Source organism: Petromyzon marinus, chromosome 65, assembly GCF_048934315.1.
Source record: "Petromyzon marinus isolate PM22_M1 ecotype Great Lakes invasive population chromosome 65, UKy_Petmar_22M1.pri1.0, whole genome shotgun sequence".
Taxonomy (NCBI): Eukaryota; Metazoa; Chordata; class Hyperoartia; order Petromyzontiformes; family Petromyzontidae; genus Petromyzon; species Petromyzon marinus.
The window spans coordinates 5,875,603-5,891,599 of record NC_133731.1 but is presented as its reverse complement, the minus strand read 5'-3'; the positions used below and the strand labels follow the sequence as shown (position 1 = coordinate 5,891,599).

Sequence of the window (15,997 nt, the reverse complement as noted above, 5' to 3'; positions counted from 1 at the left end):
GATTCGACGAGCGGTCTCGTGAACGTTTAAGTCACCGATGCCGATGTCTGCCGAGGCTTCGACCGGCATCATTGTACAAACCCCCCCCCCTCCCCCCGTTCCGTTTACCGCCGTCTCGCCACCGTAGCCGCCCCCCCGCCTGCCTGTTGGTGTTCTGGGTGGGCGTCTGCTCGCAGGTGTGACGTGCAGTGTAACCCCCGATGGCGGTGGTCACGGTGGCGTGCGGTTAGAAAAATAAATAAAGCCGCTCCCCTCGTTCAAACGCCCCCCCCCCCCCTCCCAGGTGCCATCCGGCGGCTTTTGGCCGTGGTGGCGGCGGTGATCCGAACCACTCGCTCGGCACGTAAACGATTCGCAGTCGGCGCTTTAACAATCGGCTCTTCCTTCGCTTCGCGGGTACCCGTCTTGTGTCGTGCCGCGTGGTTTCCTCCGTCGGCCCACAATGTTGGCGGCCGGTAACGCGCGGTGGTTTTTTGCTCGAAACCTTTAACCCGCGCAGGTTTTTTTGACGCACCGAAACGCGTGCGTACACGTACGCGCGCGCCCGCGTGAGAACAGAGCCGTCGACGAATATCGGTGCTTGCGCCCGGCAGGAATTGTGCCTGCGGGAACAACGCGCGCTGCGAACAAAATAATTGCGACGCAAAACGACGCTCGGCCGGGCGAGCGCAGTGCCATGTGGCGGGCCGAGAGGCTCGTGTCGTGGCGGGATACAGAGGAGCGTTTTGGCCCGCAAGCAAAAAATGTACTTGCCTTAAATCCTCAAATCGGGAGATAACGCGATGAATGTAGAGCCGTTTGTCCAACGCTGGCCTTCGACGTAAAAAAAAACAAAACTATGAAATGGTCGACGTTTCAAGCAAACGGTCCTTCTTCGCAGCACGTAAGACGCCAATGGCAGAGAGGTAGAGTGGAACATCCTGCGTCTCTGCGCTGTGAAGGACCATTGTCCCAAACTCCCCGCCCCCCCGTTGTATACTTGAAAAAAATATTTTTAAGGCCGAAGCCTTCATGACGAATGCTAGTAGTTTTTGTTATCCACGCCCGTGCGCAGCTGCCCAATGCATCAAGTGTCGCCGAGTAATGGATCCTTGAACAGGATTGCGACATCGCGAATCGTTTCCCAGGCCTAACGGCGCTGGCGCTTAGCGTGCAGTTGCTGGGTGCAGGAGCTGAGCGACAATCTTGGGTGGGCCCGTGTTGTTGCCGTCACATCTGGGCCGGCGCGGTGGCCATGAGATGTTAACTACCTCGCTTGGTATACAAGAGGGTCGTGGGTTCGATCCCGACCCTGACGCCTGTTGTATATTTGCGTGGATTTTTCTCCGGGTCCTCCGTTTTTTTTTCCCTCCACATTTATAATCAACGTGTTTTAGAGTATTTGGCTGCTATACAATTCCACGACGTAGCTCGGCGAGCCTTGCCTGGTAAAATAAAATAGTTTCTAGTTTAGTTTACCGCTCCTGCTGCTTATGCTGTTGCCAATTGTTGCCACCGCTGCTGTAGCTGGTGTGTCTCCGTCGCCGCTTTAAAAGCAGCTTCCTCTTCCCGATTGCAGAGTCATCGCTGCCACGAGAAAACTTCACGGCCCGTCGGAGGTGAGAACCGACGCACCGATATTACCGCCTTTGCTGCGCCGGTGTTGTGATTTGAGCGCGGCCTCGGTTGCCGGCAACACGCGTCGGCGTCGTTCTCATCGTCGCCGCCGCCAATTTTATCGTCGCAAACCGTCGAGTTACAGGTTGAACACGTTCTAATAGGGCGAGAGAAACTCGACACGGGACCGGGATACTCCTGCTTACAGGAGTGACCTGGGTTTTCTGCCGGTTCGTCGGCGATTTGTTGCCGTGTATAATTCGGATTCGATCGTTTGTGGTGTAATTATCGAGATGTGGCAGATTCGGATCCCCGAGCCTGACGCGCAGTGGCCTACTAAATCTTGCGAATGACGTTGGAGGGGGATCTTTAATGGCCACTGTGAAGCAGATGGCGCGTAGTATAAGTGTTCACACGGAGGCTTTCGCGACCAATATCATCCGTAAGGTATTTTTGGGGTTTGGTCGCGCGAGTATAAATGTGTCGTTAAAGCCTGCCGCCACCCCGACACAGCCATTTAGCAAGGCTTGTCACGTAAACAAAACATGCCAATTACCAGCTCGGCACAACGGTGTGTTGGAGAGCAAACCCACAACATTTACAATTCGAGTACGGCTTTTCGCCGGTAATCGCAACCAGCCTCACCAGGCGACAGCCAGAATTGTGTAACAGTTATTGCAGTGTTATCCAGGGCGGCCTGCTGAATTCAAACCACGAACGTCTGCGAGCAATGCGCGATCGCTCGGCAACTTCCCCTCCCACCCGCCCTCGACGACTTGTAGAAAGCGTAGCGTTGCCCGAGCCATCGCCGTGTGCTCCGTGTCTTCCCCCAGCTGCGGCGCCTGTTCGTCCGAGCTCTACACTGCCTTCCACTCTCCGCATCGCTCTGGAAAGATGTAACCAACCGCACCGCACGAGCGCTCGCGACACACACAGGGTGGCGGCAGCGGCGGTGGTGGCTGCTAGGTTTATTTGCTCTGCAGGTTTTCGGGGATGCGTTGGGAAGGTCAAGGCCGAGTTATCACTCCCCCGGCCGATGCTGCTGTGGTGTCACGGTTAACACGCTAGACTTGCAATCCAGAGGGCGCCGGTTGGATTTCATCTCCCGGCGGAAAGTTTCTTAAATCTGCCCGCCCGCCTTTCTGCACCCAGCAGCATAAATGGGCTTCACCGGTCGGATCGGTAGGTCATGTGTGGTGAGGTAAAGTGTGGTTACATCTAGGTTTTGGGTAAAGACCTCCCCACAGCCGATGCCCATCCCTCTTGCGATGCAGCAATCCATCTCCGGCACGCGAGCCGATTTCATCGCTCCGTTTCCGGGGTGGCCATCCCTCCCCGGGCGTTTCTCTGCGTTGACCGACAATCCGTCAGCGGTCTCAGCCATTGGCCATGCCCAAGCGCGCACTTAACTTTGCTTAACGGGCGACGTCCTGCAATTTTTCCGATGCGTTCCTCCGTCTGTCACTTAAGTGCAATTCGAATCGCACATCTCATCACGCTTTGCACGCTTTTCGTTCCATTTTCTTTTTTTGTCCACGTGCCATGCCCTCTGATTGTATCATCGCGGGTAATTTAAACTCGATGAATACTGAGGATGTTGCTTTGCGTTACACGAAGTTTCAGTTTTTCAAAAAGCACTCCAGAACCTGCCGTCCGCTCGCCCATATTTCATCGTCTTGATCCCGGTCCGCCTTCTCATGTGCTTTCTAATCGTGTCCCTCCCAACAGATATCTCCTCTCGATTGACAAGCGTTGTGCTCAACTTACAACAATAACATGTCGAGACTAACACACCACGGCAAGCGCCGAGAAAAGTGTAATCTTCTCTGCCAAGAGCCGCCCCCCCCCCTAGCCCACGCTATTGCTTGGGGATCAGCTGCTCGGATCGTTTAAAAAAAAATACTGCCATTCTGTGCCTCTTCTCTAGCTGCATCCTTCCCTCTCTCTCGCCCTCGGGTCTCCCTCTTACTCCTTGCGCAGTGCACCGGTGGCATCCCCATCGTCGTTCTAATTGCGTCGTCTTTGTCTCTTGTCCAACACGTGCTCGTTCCGTCCCAAGTCTTGCCTCAAGAATTAAAGTAACAACAACAACCACCACCACCACCACCCTGCCGCCAAGGCACCAGTCGTCTTCGTTCCCGCCCCCTTTCTCTCGGAAGATAATTTTAATCTTTGAATTCCCATCTCTGTCCGCTCGAGCACCCCCTCCTACTTTGGTGCCCCACGTGCATTGCGTGCGCACCGTGGCACCGGTGGGCCCCAAAGCGTGTCGCGACGACGTCAAAAGAGTCGCCGTAGCTCGCCAGCAGGAAGAAAAACGCTCCCAACGCCATCGTCGTCGCTAACCCGCCGTCTCGCCACCTCATGCACCGCGTGCAGTTTGTGCTCGCGGAGGCGGCGGCGTCTTCGGCGTGCGGCGGCGGCGGCGGCAAAGGGGGAGCGCCCGTGCAGCGTGCCCTGGCTCTGTGCCGCGAGGCCGGGGTCAGCCTTGCGGAGCTGCTGCCCTCCTCCGTCACGCTCTCGCCGGGCCCCGCCACCTCGTAAGTCCCCCCCCGGCCTGGCGGTCGCCGGTGCCCGCCGCCACCCACCAGGGCGCAGGAGGGGGGTGGCGGCGGGGGGGCGCGTGGGGAGGGGGGGGCAACAACCACCACCGCCTCCTCCTGCCAACTGTCCCAAGCCGCTGCGCTGTAAGTAAGCCCTCTGTCCCCCCCCCCACCCCTCCTCCTCTCCTGTGCCTGACACCGCGCGACTTGTTCTGGAGACCCCGAAGGCAGTATTATTCAAAAGTTTTCCTCGTATTTTCTTTTTAATGTCTGCCGAAGCTGCATTTGGGGAGCGTAACGATCGATTTGAGTTTTTTGCGCCGCAGTTCTCGGTGCGGGCCTCGTTGGGTTTTAGTTGGGCCCTACCCCCCCCCCCCCCCCCGTGCGTCTTCTCCGCACGTCTCTCACTGTGACGAGTGCAATCTCGTGAAACTTTAAAAAAAAAAACGGAAAAAATGCAAAAGGAGGAGAAATGCCGTGAACTCGCAGTATTTGCTACAGACGGTAACCATGGCTCCACTTGACCTGTTGTGTTAAAAGTTGCTCTGGAGGGGCTCCGTTTTTGCAGGAATGCTGCGACAGATGAATAGTCCCCACCCCCCCCCCATCACCAAGGCAAGGACCACCAGCAAGCGCTAGCACTTTGCCAAGAGTGGCCGTTTCTCTCTCTCTCGCGCGCGATGGGACTGTGTGAAGCCGGATCGGTTTACAAGAAACGAGGTCGGCCGGCAAGTGGCGCTACTTTTGCGCTCGCAATGGCTGGCTCGCGCCGATCACCCGTAGGCTGCAAGTGCGCAGGACCACCCTCCCGCCCGCCTCGCCACGTCATGCCACGGATGAGCAGGGATTATAAAGCGTTCCTGAAGCGTTGACTTACCATATAGATATTACCAATTGTTCATTTAAATGTGTACGACAAAAGTGCCAGTTGATAATAAAAACCAAATTTATTAATTTCAAGGGTCCCAGTTTGAGTTTTTGTTGTTGTTGTTGCTGATCTAAGTGTGTCCACGGTTGTATAAGAACCGGGAATAAAAACTAAAAAAGCTCCCGACGCCTTGTCCTCCGCGATGCCGAAACGTTGGACATCGTATCCAAGGACACACGGTGCGAACCCCGAAAACACAAGGGGGCAGTCATATGGAGCAACCCGCACCAGAATAAGTTGCTGATCATTTGTTGAAGTCTCATTATATTAGTCACATCATCAAGCTACCACTGGTAAAAAAAAAAAACTCTTACAGAGAATTTTTGAATTGGCCAAAAGTAACTTTTAAGCATTCTGCACGAGAGAGAAAAATACAATTCCTTAAGTTAAAATAGAAGTGCTGTGTCAGGCATTTCCACTGTAAAGCTTCATTCAAATCCCTCGGTATCTGTTACATCGGGAATGTGGGAACATTTTATGAGCGAAATGGCTGAACAGGACTTTTTGAGATACCTTTGGCGGGCAAACAACACACTAACAAGTACAGGCAGGGGTCACCCTCTGTCACTGACAGATGGATATAATTTGCAGTCTTGTGTCAAAGTGGTCGGCCTCGTGTACCCGTGGCCATGTCCAATAAAGTTGCACGCTGGACGTGTAGGCCCATCGGTGTTGCGTGTATGTATGTTGAACATCTTTTGCACCACGCGTAGCCAACCGTGCTAATCAATGTTACGTGCTAATCAACAGTCCCGTGCCCCCCCCCCCACGGAAATTCAATGAATTGCCACGATTTGATATTCGAACCTATTTTGAACATTGTGGTGTGCGTAAAAAACCCACTAGTGCACCCACAAGCGGTACACATCCATTGGTTAAACATGATAAAGTAGGGTTTTTCAGTACTGCACGTAGTATGGCAATGGATAAATGAGAGCATGAGGAAATTCCATCTGTAATCTAAGCTATAGCCATAGGGGTCCGCAACCAAAATAAGGGACTTCTTCGAATTTGGTAAAAAAAAAAAATGTGCAATTGCACTGTGGTGAATACGAGACTGTGCTCAAATAGCATCACGAAGCAGTCCCTGGAAGAGCCACATGCAGCTCTGGAGCAGCAGGAGGACACCTCCAACTCCCAGAATGGGGCCATGCCCCCTGACTCTCACCACAACAGCTTACAGGGTGAGTACAATGCACCTGGGTGGCGATGTTAACCACCTCGCCTGGTATACAGGCTGCCGTGGGTTCGATCCTGATGCCTGTATGTTTGGAGTTTGCATGGCTCTCCCCGTGGTTGCATAGATTTTTTTTTCCAGGGCTTCCGGTCTTCCCCTAATTTAAAATCAACGTCTTTTAGAGTATTTGGATGCCAAACATTTACATGTGATGAGCCACTTTTAGCTTTCATTCGTGGCCCGGTCCCATCTGAAAAAGAGCTATATAGCTCAATGGGGCCTTCCCTGGTAAAATAAATAGTTTTTAGTTTCACGCTACAGGATCAGGCTGTCGGTCGATGGGTGGGAATCGGCGTTCTAGGACCTTAGTCTGGCGGCGCCGGGTCTGCCCGCAGCAGTGGGCGCGCCGCGCCTAGCGGCGGGCGCGCTGGCGCACCGCGCCTTCTTCCCTTTGGCCGACTTGGGGCAGGCGGCATCTTGGGGAGGTGTGGGGATCGGCTTCCAGGGGACGGGGTTGTAGAAGCTGGGCGCCGGGTAGCCCGCGTTGCTGTAGGTGCCTGTGGGTGGGGAGAGCGTGAGGAGGGAGGTGCTGCATGTTAAAAAAAAAAAACTTGGGTTTTAAATAGAGGCCGACAGAAACTGAATTTCTGGTTTCGGCCGAAACCGAAAGTAAAAAATTTTACTTTCGGCCGAAACCGAAAGTAAAAAATTTTACTTTCGGCCGAAACCGAAACTATGCCGAAAGAGGCCATTTGCCAACTTTCGGCGCCGAAACCGAATTTCGGTCGGCCTCTGGTTTTAAATTGTACTAGATAAGGCCTAGTGAGCTGATATAGAGCTCTTTGACAGAAGCGACCTGACTATCACAAATGTTAGCTCAATGAAGTGTGCTCATAATGTGGAAATTTATAGCAGCCAAACAAAAAAAAAACGGGAGTAAAATCCACACCACTAAATGGGAAAACATGCAAACTCCAAATATATACAGGTATCAGGGTCGGAATTTTAAGCCACGAAACTCCTGTCTACCAGGCGAGGCAGTTAACAGCTCGCCACTGTGGCACCCCAGCGATAGTTAACATCACGCGGCTACAACACAAACACAACGAAAAGAGCGGTACGTTTTGCTTAACATCGAAAATACAAGTGAGCAAAAAAACCCACAGAGGGTTTTTGCCCTGCATCGTAACCCCTCGAACAGCTCGCGACCCTGCGGGGACTTGAATGACTTAAGCTACGATGGTTAACTGACGCCCTCTCAAACCTCGGGGTGCTGGCTGCGTCGCCGACTCAGGCGGTCGGCATGACTGCGCGAGAGGTCGCCGCCACCACCGCCCCCACCCCCCTCACCCCCCTCACCGTTTCCTTTGCCCAGCGGCCACTCGCGTTTGGGCCGAGGTCTCGTCTTCGCTTTTTCCAGCCACTCCTGAAACTCCCTCTCCGCCCTTTCCCTCCTCTCGCGTTTTTCTGCCGCCAGCCGCTCTGTCTCCTCCTGGATAGAGGGGGGGGGGGTTCGACTCGACGCTTTAATTTTCGCGAAGTAAAAGTTACAAAATCACCACAACTGGCGCCCCCTTCTCTTCAGATCTCGGTAGACTGGAGGTGACGGGGTGTGGGTCTGTGTTGCTGAGTGGAGAGCACGTGTAGGGGAGTACAGAGTTAACAGGGTGGTCTGTGTTGTGGACGAAGTGGAGGGTGAACAGGGTGTCTGTGTTGTGGAGGGAGTGGAAAGGTAAAGGGGGTGGTCTGTTGTGAAGGGAGTGGAGATGTAACGGGGCGGCCTGTGTTGCGGATGGAGTGGAGAGTTAACAGGGCGGTCTGTGTCGTGGAGGGAGTGGAAAGGTAACAGGGTGGTTGGTGTTGTGGAGAGGTAACAAGGTGGTCTGTATTGCAGGCAGAGTGGAGAGTTAACAGCGTGGTCTGTGTTGTGGAGATGTAACGTGGTGGGGGCCTGCGTTGCAGAGGGAGTGCGCCGCACCTGCTGCCTCTGCTTCTTCTCCTTCTCGGCCGCGGCCTTGTGCTGCAGCCACTGCTGGTAACTCTCGTGCGCCTTCTCCAAGATCCTCTGCCTCTCCTGCTCTCTCTCCTCCATCTTCGTGCGCTCCTTGCGCTCCGTCTGCTCTTCCTCGAGCTGCAACTGAGCACACCACGGGGGGGGGGTGGCTGACGTGACGTTGCAGCCCGCGAAGTCGTAGCCCGCCCGCCCGCACAGGACCCATGATTCCAGTGCAACGGTGGCAAGATGTTAACTACCTCGCCTGTTATACAGGAGGTCGTAAGTTCGATCCCAACCCTGACACCTGCTGTATATTTGGAGTTTGCATGTTCACTCTCCCCGTGGTAGCGTGGATTTTTCTCCGGGTACTCCGGTTTTTCACTGCACATTTAGGATCAACGTGCGTTTTGAGTATTTGGCTGCATTAAATTTCCACGTTGAGCTATCAAACATGGCCAGGTCGATTTTTAAAAAAAGAGCTGTATAGCTCAGTTGGGCCTTATCCGATTCCCGTGCCATATCCCACCTGCTCCAATTTATTCCTCATCCACTCGTGCACGCGCTCCGCTGTCTTCCTGCTCTTCTCCGATTTGATCTCCTCTTCAGTTCGTTGCTTCTCTTCGCGGTGCCGCTCCTGTGAAGGAAGAGAGGTGAGCGGTGTTGGTGGTGTTGGTGGTGTCAAGACAGGATTTCTTGTACGACACTTGGAAAATGCAGCACTCGTGCATTCACACAAGTCAGCGTAGCTATCAAGTGTCCAGACAATGCAACTGCACCAGGTCACGTATTGAATTGCATAAGAATATATTTTTATTTACGCAAATGGTATGCAAATTATGTGCTGTTAAATTTCTGCTAATGAAGCAAACTGTACAAATGAGGCAAACTCGAAGACAATACAAATAAATCTAGGCAAAAAATAATAAATGTCTTGATTAAAATCACAAACTCTTAATTGTTCTGCTTCACCGAGGCGGGAGAATTAATTAGATGCCCAGTGTCTGCCCCCGTGGCACACTCCCAGATTTCATTTCCAGCAGCACCACCACCAATGGCACCCCCCCCCCCTCCCCGCGCCTACGCTTCGTGCACGCCGCTCCAGCTGTCGCCGCTCCTCCAGAGTCTTCCTCACGAGCCAATCCTCCCAGGCCGACAGTCCAGCAGGCCGGGGGCCGCCACCCTCTCCACGAGGTCCCCGCGGGGGGGAGGATTTGCGCTTTGGAAAGTTCCGATCCCGGCTGTGGGCCGTCGCCACCACCTGCACCCGACGGGAGCTGCACACGCCCCCCCCACCCACCCCACCGTACAGAATCGGAATCTTTACCCTGGAGAAATCCAATGAGCTACGAAGCACTTTTTCGCAGACGTCCAGTCGGGGCGTGTCAGAAAGTTACAAAAGCAAACTATGCAAATCACGACAGTGCTCTGGCTGGTGCTTGGTGGATTAAAAGTAAGTGGGCTCAAAAAAAGCCGTGACCAAACCACAACAGAAAACGCGGTGAGATGAAATAATACAGATTGGCCAATACTGGACAGGAACAAACTCGGCAAAGGAATGGAAGGAAAATGGGGGAGGCCTTTGCCAGGCAACTATCTCAAATACAACAATAACAACAACCATACCTTGGCTCCCGGCCACACCGTGTCGAACGAGGCTTTCGCCCGTCCTCCTCCACGTCTTCGTCCTGGCTTGCGTAGCTGCTGTGGTAGATGGCGGAGAGCAGCGAGTCGGTGGAGTCTGCCCCATCACCGGCGGTGCCGCCGGCTGCACAGCCGCTCAGCAGGGACGCCGTGTCGCCCCTGCCAGCCCCAGTGCCGTCGCCGTCCGCCGGCATTGCCCCGAGCTTCTGCAGTGTGGGCAAGGTGGGGGAATGTGGTTGGTTTCACCGAACAGAGGTTAGACCACTGTCCCCGCAGACAACGGGTGAACAAAAAAAAAGTAGAGGTCCTAACAATCCTGACTCTTTACTCCTAATCTCCACTTTGACCAAAGCTTGTGGTGAACATTCCACATTGCCATGGCGAGGCAAGTCCACCGAAATTATAAATTAAAGGACAAAATACTTCTTCTTTGGTTCTTTTGGTAAAGTCACGTAGAATGAGAATAAAATAATAAATTAATAAAATAACACAATAAAATTCTCACGACGTTTCGGCCACAACACAAGTGGCCTTCATCAGGTGTCCTCCAGACAGTCTCGTCCCTTCACCTGATGAAGGCCACTTGTGTTGTGGCCGAAACGTCGTGATAATTTTATTGTGTTATTTTATTAATTTATTATTTTATTCTCATTCTACGTGACTTTACCGAAAGAACCAAAGAAGATGAATCCTTGCAGTCACGAAAGCTTTAAATCGAAAAGACAAAATACTTGTTTTAATGTAGGAGCTGTTACAAATGTACCGAACAGAGGATGGCTTGACGACGATGATGACATAAGAGATTGGTTCCAGAAAGATGTGGTGCACTGATCGACGCATACAGGCACTTCAAGACAGAGCAGAAAGTGGAAACAAATGACGAAATGTATCAGCGGACACCTGTAGGCTATCTGGCCATGGATCGTGATGACATCCCTGTCAACCCCTTATCAGCGCCCTACCTTATTACAGAGCAATTCAGACCTTATTGGTCGCCTCGTGCCCTTATAAATCTCAACGTTCATCCTACAAAGTCCCATCGCAAGGGAGAAACACAAACAAATAGACAATCACCACTAGTACACTCACCACTAGTACATTCACCACTAGTACACTCACAACTAGTACACTCACCACTACACACCTGTCAACCCCTTATCAGTGCCCCCAACTTATTATAGACCAAGTCAGACCTTATTGGTCACCCGTGCCCCTTATAAATCTGAACGTTCATCCTACAAAGTCCCATCGCAAGGGAGAAACACAAACAAATAGACAAACACATTTTTTTGTGCCCGTATTGAAACGGCTGTACGACATCTGGACTTGAAAACTCAATTTCCCCGTACAAGAATACGGGGCAAACCGTGTGAGTTGACAGGAATAGTGATGAAGATGATACAAATGTACTTAAGACTTTAAGAACCAAAGAGTGTTTAAAAGTGCACAACCCGTAAACATACACAAACAGTAAAATTAAAGTGGTGAAACTATTAAGCTAAAGAGGATCTCCGGTGGGTGAATGGGGTGTTATCGATTAAAAAAACGGAGGTGATTTAAAACATTATATTATCCGAGATACGCTGAAATCGAGAAGAAAAGAAAGATGCTATCGTTGGAAGAAAAAAAATCGCACGGGTTTAACAAAGTATGAACAAATTACAACGCATATATTATCAGAGCATGTTTGTAGTTTGCATGTTCACAAGTACCGTGTGTAGGTTAATGCAGTACTTGATTCCTTGCAAAATGTTTCTATTTGATGTTTGAACATCTTAACACCTCCTGTTTCGATTTAAAGCTTTCGTGACTGCAGTAATTCATAGTCTTAGCTCTTTCCGTAAAGTCACGTTGAAGGGAAACAATAAAATAATAAAATATGTATTGTTTTTTTATTTTATTGTTTCCCTTCAACGTGACTTTACCGAAAGAGCTAAGAATACCTCCTGTTTCATTGACAGAAAGGGTAAAACTTATTCTTATGGTTCCGTAAATGTAACACTTATGAGGCTTTCGCGACCAATATCATCCATTATATAGGGTTTTTTTTGGAGGGGGGGGGGGGATATCTCATAAATATAAACTTGTTAAACTCGCCACCATCCGACACAGCCAATTAGTTTAAGGTTTCATATTCTTGGTTCTTTCGGTAAAGTCACGTAGAAGGGAAACAATAAAATAATAAACAAAAATATAAAACAATAAAATTCTCACTTTATCATTTTATTGTTTCCCTTCTACGTGACTTTACCGAAAGAACCAAGAATATAAATCCCTGCAGTCACGAAAGCTTTAAATCAAAATTTAGTTAAGGTTTGTCACGTAAACTGAACGTGCCAATTCGTTACCAGTACAACATCACCGGTTGTGTTTGGAGAGCAAATCCACAACATTCACAACCTGTGCTGTACTAACTTGATTCGGCGCTTTCGTGATTGCAGGAATTACTCTTTGTTTTTTTTCTTTCGGTAAAGTCACGTAGAAATAATAAAGAATAAAATTACATAATAGCATACTAGTAACGAATTGGAACGTTCTGTTGACGTGATAAAAAAACTTTACTGCTTGGCCGTGTCGGGTGGTGGCGGATTTAACGACACCTTTTATATCTACGCGATCACACCCGAAACAAACCTTCCCGCCCCCCCTATTATTAATGTTTTCATACTTTGATAACGCCAACAAACAAAAAAAAGGTTTACATTTTGGCTTAAACGAAACGCGGCCTAGTTATCGACACGCAGCCTTCATTCAACGCCGCGCTCTCACCCTTGTCGATTCGCAACTGACGGGCAGCCTTCTTGAGAGAGTCTTCAAAAATAACGAAATCGCGACAGGTAAGTTTATTTTCGTTATTTAGTTTTTTTTCCTTCGGGTTTTTTGTTTGTTTATTCGCTTTTAAAATGTTAACAGCGGCTGCTCAGAGGCCGAGCGACATACCTCACAGAGAGGGCCCGCTCGCTTTAGGCCTCGCGTTGCCTGGCAACCGCTGGGGGCAGGGGGCCGGGGGAGGCGGGGATTCTTCCCGACTCGCACCGCGCGCGGCGCGACGGTTTGCGGTCGCGTGTGGCGGGAAAATTCAAACGGGGCGCGGGAGGGGGGAGGGAGGGGGGAGGGAGGGGGAAGGGGGGGGAGGAGAGAGGGGAGGGAGGGGAGGGAGGGGGAAGGGAGGGGAGAGAGGGAGGGGGGAGAGGGAGGGGGGAGAGGGATGGAGAGAAATGGAGGCAGGGGCCGAAATCCGATAAGCTACTAAGCTCTAGAAATCGTGACTTAAAGCTTTCGTGACTGCAGGAATTAATATTCTTTGGGTCTTTCGGTAAAGTCACGTAGATTGGTTCAAAGAAAATAATAAAAAAAACTACGACGTTTCGATCGCAACGCAAGCGATCGAAACGTCGTAGTTTTTATTTTATTTTTGTCTTTGAACCTATCTACGCGACTTTACCGAAAGACCCAAAAGAATACTAAGCTCTTTTTCCGCAGATCAGATTATTTAAACTGGAGGAATCCGATGAGCTACAAAGCTCCTTTCCCACAGATCACAATCAAAATATTTATACTGAAGGAATGCGATGAGCTATTACAGCTCTTTTTACCACAGATTAGAATCAGAATGTGTATCTATACTGGAGGAATCCGATAAGATATACTCGCTCTATTCCCACATATGTCCAGTAGGGACGGGTCATAAAGTTACAACAGTACACATACAAAGATAGGAGTGCAAAGTACAGGAAAGGTAAGACATTTACTAAAATAAAAAAAAAGTCTACAAGTTCAACTTGCATAAGTACACCAATTCCCAAGCTCGGGCAAGGCAGCGAATCAACAGAAAAAATAGGCCCAGACCCAGACGAAGAAAAGCACAGTCCATACATAAAATTGCACGTTAAAATGTAATTATTGACACATGGTGTAAAGATGAAAGATACAAGTCACATTTACAAATGCAGTTGTATCCAGCAGTTCATCTTCTGCTTCAGGATAATTGGCCGATGTCCAGTCGGGGCACGGGGTAAGAACTTTACGACAACAAACAGCACAACACACACGAGTGGAGTGCAAAGTACAATAAAGGTAAACGTAACACAAACACATTCAACTAAACCAAGGCCGTAATTACAATATTCAAGTTAAAGTTTAATTTATCAGGTATAGCCCTGTGAGCCATGCGGCGCTTGAGTCGGGTGCAACCGCAACAAACAAAATGTGAACAGAGAAACATCTTTGGTTCTTTCGGTAAAGTCACGTAGAATGCGAATAAAATAATAAATTGATAAAATAAAATAACACAATAAAATTCTCACGACGTTTCGGCCACAACACAAGCGGCCTTCATCAGGTGAAGGGACGAGACTGTCTGGAGGACAGCGCTGGAGCGAAAAAGCCACGCTCAGATCGCGACCTTTAAGCTGTGTGAGAAGAAACAAAGCGCCTTTACAAAGGAATTAGCATAGAATCTATGATAATTCCTTTGTCAAGGGGTGCCTCTGCGGATGTGTATGCTTTAACTTTAACATAGCTATTTCTGTGACCAGTCACAAGCTAATCACTCAGCTATTTCAATGCTAAATTCTATGCTAATTCCTTTGTCAAGGCGCTTTGTTTCTTCTCACACAGCTTAAAGGTCGCGATCTGAGCGTGGCTTTTTCGCTCCAGCGCTGTCCTACCAGACAGTCTCGTCCCTTCACCTGATGAAGGCCGCTTGTGTTGTGGCCGAAACGTCGTGAGAATTTTATTGTGTTATTTTATTTTATCAATTTATTATTTTATTCTCATTCTACGTGACTTTACCGAAAGAACCAAAGATGATGAATCCATGCAGTCACGAAAGCTTTAAATCGAAACAGAGAAACATCTTAAAGCGACGACGCGCAACAGATACATCCTGGGATAAACCAGCAAATCTTCCAGAAAACCCCCCCTTTCCCACACCGTATTACAACGCTGTGTGCAAAAATCCCAGTGTGATGCAAGTCAAACAATATCAACCATAAGACACCATTGGAACCTCCCTTTGCCAGTAGCAAAATATAATTGCTTTTTTTTACCCTTTTATCTTGTGCGCCTTTTGGCGTCATCTGGTCCAACACCATGTGAAGACTAGGCTCTAAGGCAGGGGTGTCCAAACTACGGCCCGCGGGCCAACTGCGGCCCGCGGTCCAGTTTTTATTGGCCCGCAGCAAATTCTGAAAATATAATTGAATACGGCCCGCACAAGAAGCTTGAGCTCAACTCTGTTGCACTTCTCAGTTTCAACACTAGATGGAGCCAGCCGCGGAAAACCGTGCTTCTCCACTAAACAAAATTAAGCAGAGAAAAACTTTTACCGCGAGTCACCAGAAATGGCAGCACCGAAGAAACGCAAAATAGCGAGTGAGTGTGGAAGATTTCAAACGCGGTGGGAAAATGAATATTTTTTCAAAGAATTCAACGAAAAGTGTGTCTGTTTGATTTGCAATGAAGATGTTGCTGTGACGAAAGAGTATAATGTCAGTCGGCACTATGAGACCAAACATCAGAGCTACACATCAGTTTAACATGTAGGCTTTCGCGACCAATATTATTCATAATAAAGTTTTTGGGGTTAGATCGCGTTTATTTATAAATGTGTCGTAACCCTCCACCACCCGACACAACCCAAAAACCTTTATTATGAAGAGCTACACATCGTACACCGGTGCCGAACGAACACAGAAAGTCAAGCAAATGGCGGCTAGCCTGCAAGCTCAACAACACATTTTTTTGTTCGTGCTAACAAAATACAGGAAAACGCCACAACAGCAAGCTATGAAGTCACTAAACGTATTGCCCAGCACGGCAAACCGTTCTCAGACGGTGATTTCATAAAGCAGTGCCTCATCAAAGTCACAGAAATAATGTGCCCGGAAAAAGTGCAGGATTTCAACAGCGTGAGCTTATCCAGAAATACGGTGGTGCGGAGAATCGAGGACTTGTCAGCTAACTTGAAACTTCAGCTGAGAGACAAAGCTTGTGCTTTTGATTTTTACTCGATAGCATGCGACGAGAGCACAGATGCCACAGACACCGCGCAGCTGTTAATTTTTTTGCGGAGAGTAGATGATAATTTTTGCTGTACGGAGGAACTGCTTGAT

General features: G+C 49.7%; 2 protein-coding genes across 5 annotated transcripts in view; one reads left to right on the top strand and one right to left on the bottom strand.

Annotated features, from left to right (window-relative positions):
- Positions 1 to 5,099, top strand: part of ZFC3H1 (zinc finger C3H1-type containing) — a 48,816-nt gene extending 43,717 nt beyond the window's left edge. For 3 of the 4 annotated variants that reach the window (XM_032978029.2, XM_032978028.2, XM_032978027.2), the window contains 2 exons: positions 1,559 to 1,598; positions 2,430 to 3,969. In XM_032978029.2, the coding sequence (XP_032833920.2) occupies positions 1,559 to 1,598; positions 2,430 to 2,720 (331 nt within the window). In that variant the 3' untranslated portion in view covers positions 2,721 to 3,969. The other variant, XM_032978032.2, reaches the window with a different exon arrangement.
- On the bottom strand, positions 5,068 to 12,887 carry CCDC34 (coiled-coil domain containing 34). The gene is made up of 7 exons (XM_032978108.2): positions 12,822 to 12,887; positions 9,864 to 10,087; positions 9,322 to 9,514; positions 8,767 to 8,874; positions 8,223 to 8,381; positions 7,604 to 7,736; positions 5,068 to 6,801 (listed from the first exon to the last, which is right to left on the bottom strand). Exons 2-7 carry the CDS (start codon positions 10,073 to 10,075, stop codon positions 6,602 to 6,604), a joined length of 1,005 nt encoding a protein of 334 aa, XP_032833999.2. The 5' UTR covers positions 10,076 to 10,087; positions 12,822 to 12,887; the 3' UTR covers positions 5,068 to 6,601.
- Positions 12,888 to 15,997: the final 3,110 nt, after the last annotated feature.

Excerpts from the sequence above, each read along its gene's own strand:
- CCDC34 (XM_032978108.2), bottom strand. The coding sequence starts at position 10,075 with ATGCCGGCGGACGGCGACGGCACTGGGGCTGGCAGGGGCGACACGGCG. Across the intron at positions 9,515-9,863 it reads CGGTGTGGCCGGGAGCCAAG|CTCCCGTCGGGTGCAGGTGG; the intron begins GTATGGTTGTTG and ends GGGCGTGTGCAG. Across the intron at positions 8,382-8,766 it reads TGAGGAATAAATTGGAGCAG|TTGCAGCTCGAGGAAGAGCA; the intron begins GTGGGATATGGC and ends TGGTGTGCTCAG.